This window comes from Colobus angolensis, unplaced genomic scaffold, assembly GCF_000951035.1.
Source record: "Colobus angolensis palliatus isolate OR3802 unplaced genomic scaffold, Cang.pa_1.0 Scaffold93, whole genome shotgun sequence".
NCBI lineage: Eukaryota > Metazoa > Chordata > Mammalia > Primates > Cercopithecidae > Colobus > Colobus angolensis.
In genome coordinates, this window is record NW_012123265.1 from 614058 (window position 1) to 617933 (window position 3876).

Genomic DNA, 3876 nt, shown 5'->3' on the forward strand with positions numbered 1-3876 from the left:
CTGGGACTACAGGTGCCCGCCACCACGCCCAGCTAATTTTTTGTATTTTTAGTAGAGATGGGGTTTCACTGTGTTAGCCAGGATGCTCTTAATCTCCTGACCTCATGATCCGCCTGCCTCGGCCTCCCAAAGTGTTAGGATTACAGCCACGAGCCACCGCGCCCAGCCGCCTTGTTGCCTTTAAGTGCACGAGGTGTGTGCACAACCCAAGGGACCTAGACCAGACCTCAGATTCCTGGCAGAGAGTTTGCCAGGCTGTCCAGACACGTCCCCAGGTACGCACGCTTCTAGGGAGGCGCCCTTACCTGAATGTAGTCCACCGAATCGCCGAGGGCCTTGAAGGCCGTGTACATGACCTCGCGCTTGCCTCCCCACTTCTGCATGATGCACGAGAAGGTGCTGGCCCGCACCACATCCCGCACACGGTCCATGCCCTCCCGCAGGCTGGTCTCCGTCTCACCCTCGCCCGCCTCATGGAAGTTGCTGCGCCACACAAAGAAACCGGCCTGCTCAGTGCCACCCAGCACCTCATGGAAGATGTCCAGCATGTAGGCATCCTCCTGGCGGTTGCCGTCCACCACCATGACCACCTTGAGGTCAGGGAAGGAGATGCGCTGGGCCGAGCGCAGGCACTTGCGCAGGTAGTCAGGGTCCTCCTGGTATGCGGCAATGCACAGTGCCACCGAGCCCCGCCGCCGGGAGGGCAGCTTCAGGGCCTGGCCGGCCCGCCGCATACGCCGGTGCTCCAGGAAGGCAAACAGGCTCTGAATGAGCAGGTGCAGGCCCAGGATGGCGCCGTACAGGCCGAAGGACAGGTAGTGCTTTTCCGTGTGGATGAACTGGTAGCCTGTCACATAGGCGGCCAGGATGCCACCCAGCACGGCCAGGGCAAACAGGCTGGTGCCCACCACACGCAGGGCTGTCGTCAGCTGCACCGGCATCTGGCAAGAGAAGACAGGAGATGGAGGGTCAGGCAGGAGGCAGCATTTCCAGTCCGTGGGAGCAGGGGCATTCTCTGTTACTAGTGGACATGACCCACTAATCAAAACCGTCACCGTTACCGCCTACTGAGCGTAAGACTTGGTAGACTCAAGCCAGCCTACTGGGGTTCAGATCCCAGCTCTGCCACTTGCTCTCTGTGCCCCCTTAGTCATGTCCTCTGTAAAATGTGGGTTGCAGGACTAACCTCAAGGCATCTTTGAGTGTTAAATGGGCGACATATACAACGCCCTTCGTGTAGCACTGGGATAGACAAGCCAAGGCCCAGAGGGTCACGTGACACCTGCTGGTGGGTGGCATAACTGGGCTGTACCTGGCCCAAAGCGCTGAAGAGGTAAAGCTTCAAGGGGGTGAGCCTGAGGCAGCTCTGGGCACCTGAAGGCCAGGGAGGTAGCCAGTGGCCTAAAAACTTCCCCCTGCCCTGCACCCACTCCTGGAGGGGATATTCACCAGTAAAGCACAGCCACCAATAAGATCCCAGAAAAAAGTGCAGGAGGAAAAGAAACAGCAAACAAAGGGGCATTGGGGAAAAAGCAGCAGCTTCCCTTTCTCAAGACAGTTATTGGTCAGAGAAACTTGCCCCGTCCTCCACTTTCTCACCTTTTACTTGAGAGGCAGGGAAGAAAGGGAAAGCAGGGGGAGAGGCAGACCAGGAAATGCGAGCTGAGGAGTAGACAGCCTCCTAGAGCCCAGGGCTGAAGAGCGCACAGGGAACTGCAGCCACCACTGCAGCAGCCTCCACAGTGGCTGCCTGGGCATCCCATCCGCTTGGTCCTAGTGCCCGTGTAGCATGCGTCTCTGTGCCTCTGTGCATGTCCCCTGCCCAGCCACTCCTGGAAACAATGCCCACTTTCCATCTGCAACTAAGTCGGGGCTCCTAACATCTGCCCTGTTGGAAACAGCTGTATTTTATAAGAAGAGCCCAGGACTTGGCACCAGAGAATTGGGTTTAAGACAGCACGTCTGCCTCCTGGTTGCCTGACCTTGCCCCAGTTCTCTGAGACTTGGTCTCCCCATAGCACAATGGGAGTTCTAATGGATTCCTGCCTCATGTCTCAGGTAAGTCATTTCCCCAAAAATGGAAACACTTCCGGCCCCAAGAGCTACCCTAGTGGCGAGGCTGACTGGTTTCCTCCAGAGCAGGTGGGGAGGGGGATGTGAGGGAGGGGAAAGAAGAGGTGACAAGGATGGCTGCCGGCCCTCCCATTCTGACCCACACTATCTCCTGTCTGCCACCTGCCTGATCTAGAGAACCCCCTGTTCACTGAGGTCTACAGGCAATGATGCCTCACTTCCAAGCTTGCTCCAACTCTAGGTCTCAGAAAATGGGGCCCCCAAAACAAACACACTTTCCTGTCGGGACGCCTCTCACATGGAAGGGGCGAAGAACACGCAGTCACTGCCTAAATCGACCTGAGACTCAGGCACCAGCAGCCTTGGCCAGGAAAGAGCTGCTGGCAGCCTTGCCTCTCCGGGAAGCCGCGGCCTCCGGGCGCTCTGCCCCACCGTCCCGGGGAGCCCGCCGCGTGCTTCCTTCACAGGACTCCCATCCCTCCCTGTTCCCACCCTACTGCTCGCGCCTGCGGCCCAGGAGTCCCCAAGCCTGCATCCGCAGCCCAGGAGCGCCCCCATTCCCCTCCGGAGCTTACATGCTGAAGGGACGCAGCGGGTCCCCCCTGCCTGCCTGCGCTCTGGGTAGGGGAAGGGGGTGCCAAGGCCAGCCCGGCAACCTGGGCGCTGGCGCCCCACCTCGGTGCAGTGCCGGAGGCGGCGCCCACCAGGTCAAAGCGGCCGCGAACGCACTCGCCACGCTTCTCATCCCCGCTCGAGCCTCGCCTCTTGGCAAAGGCGGCGCCGGCCACACCCACGTGCCGGTTTCCCACGACCCACCCGGGAAGGAACGGAAAACCCAAGGATTCCCTGTCGGACCAGGCCTTGCTCTTCTTCCCGGAACCCCAGCTACCTTGGCAAAGTGTGCCTGTAGACAAAGGCGCAGCCCCGGTGTCGCCGGCCCTCTTCTTCCCTGGGCGGGACCCCTCCCCCGCAGGAATTAGAGGCATTACCCAGATTACTACCCCCAACCCCAAATAGAGGTCCCTAAAATGTCCCTCAACCGGATACCCCACGTGCAATCAGGCGCTGGTGCAGGCTGTGGTCGAGGTTCTCCTGCCCAGACCTGGGGCGGGGGGCTGTGTCACCCCAAGCCGGCAGAGGCTGGGGGGGTGATCCTACAGCCTGGACAGCCTCCTCCTCATGCCCTTCGCTCATCCATGGGAGCCCAGCCCAGGCAAACTAACGCGCACTCGGCTTTCAAGGGCACAAGGTTGGGGGCGCGCTCAAGTCCGGTTCCCAAGACCACGGAAGGGGAACCCCCAGTCAAGGACGCACGCTTCTCCATCCAGCCTCGGAAACTTTGAGGGGCTGCTGGTGTGCAGCGTCTCTCCCGCTGACAGGTGCGCCCCGCGGCAGGGCCACACGCGGCGGCATGGAAACTTGTGCGCCCAGCGGGGCTCCTCCTCTTGTGCCCGGCCGCCCTCCGGACCCCTCCAAGCCGGCCAGGGGAGAGGAGCCCAGTCCCCCGGACACGTGCTGCCGCGGCCTGGTCGACCCGCAGGAACCTGGGCGCCTGGTACCTTGGTGCCCAGACAGGTGCGAACCCCCGGGCAGTCGTAGAAGGTGCGGGGGAGGGGTACCCCAACCAGTCTGGAGCCCCGCACCGGCGTCCGCCTCCTAATTCATTCACAAAACAGGAGCCGCCGGGGAGGAAGGCGGCGAGGCTGGAGGAGGAGAGGATGCAGGAAGAAAGGGAGGAGGGGTCAGTGGGGAGGGGGCTGCGGGAACGGCCGCCGGGAAGCCCGGGGCTGCCGCCGCCCCCAA

At 61.6% G+C, this 3876-nt stretch overlaps 1 protein-coding gene across 4 annotated transcripts in view; it reads right to left on the minus strand.

The window, feature by feature from the left end:
• Positions 1-3876, minus strand: part of HAS3 (hyaluronan synthase 3) — a 14038-nt gene that overhangs the window by 9234 nt on the left and 928 nt on the right. Inside the window, exons 1-2 of one of the 4 annotated variants that reach the window (XM_011931992.1) lie at positions 2649-2798; positions 306-941 (exon numbers count right to left, since the gene is read on the minus strand). In XM_011931992.1, coding sequence (XP_011787382.1) covers positions 306-941 — 636 coding nt within the window. In that variant the 5' untranslated portion in view covers positions 2649-2798. Of the gene's footprint in view, positions 1-305; positions 957-2648; positions 2799-3632; positions 3734-3876 lie in introns of those variants that run through there. The other 3 variants (XM_011931990.1, XM_011931993.1, XM_011931991.1) reach the window with 3 other exon arrangements.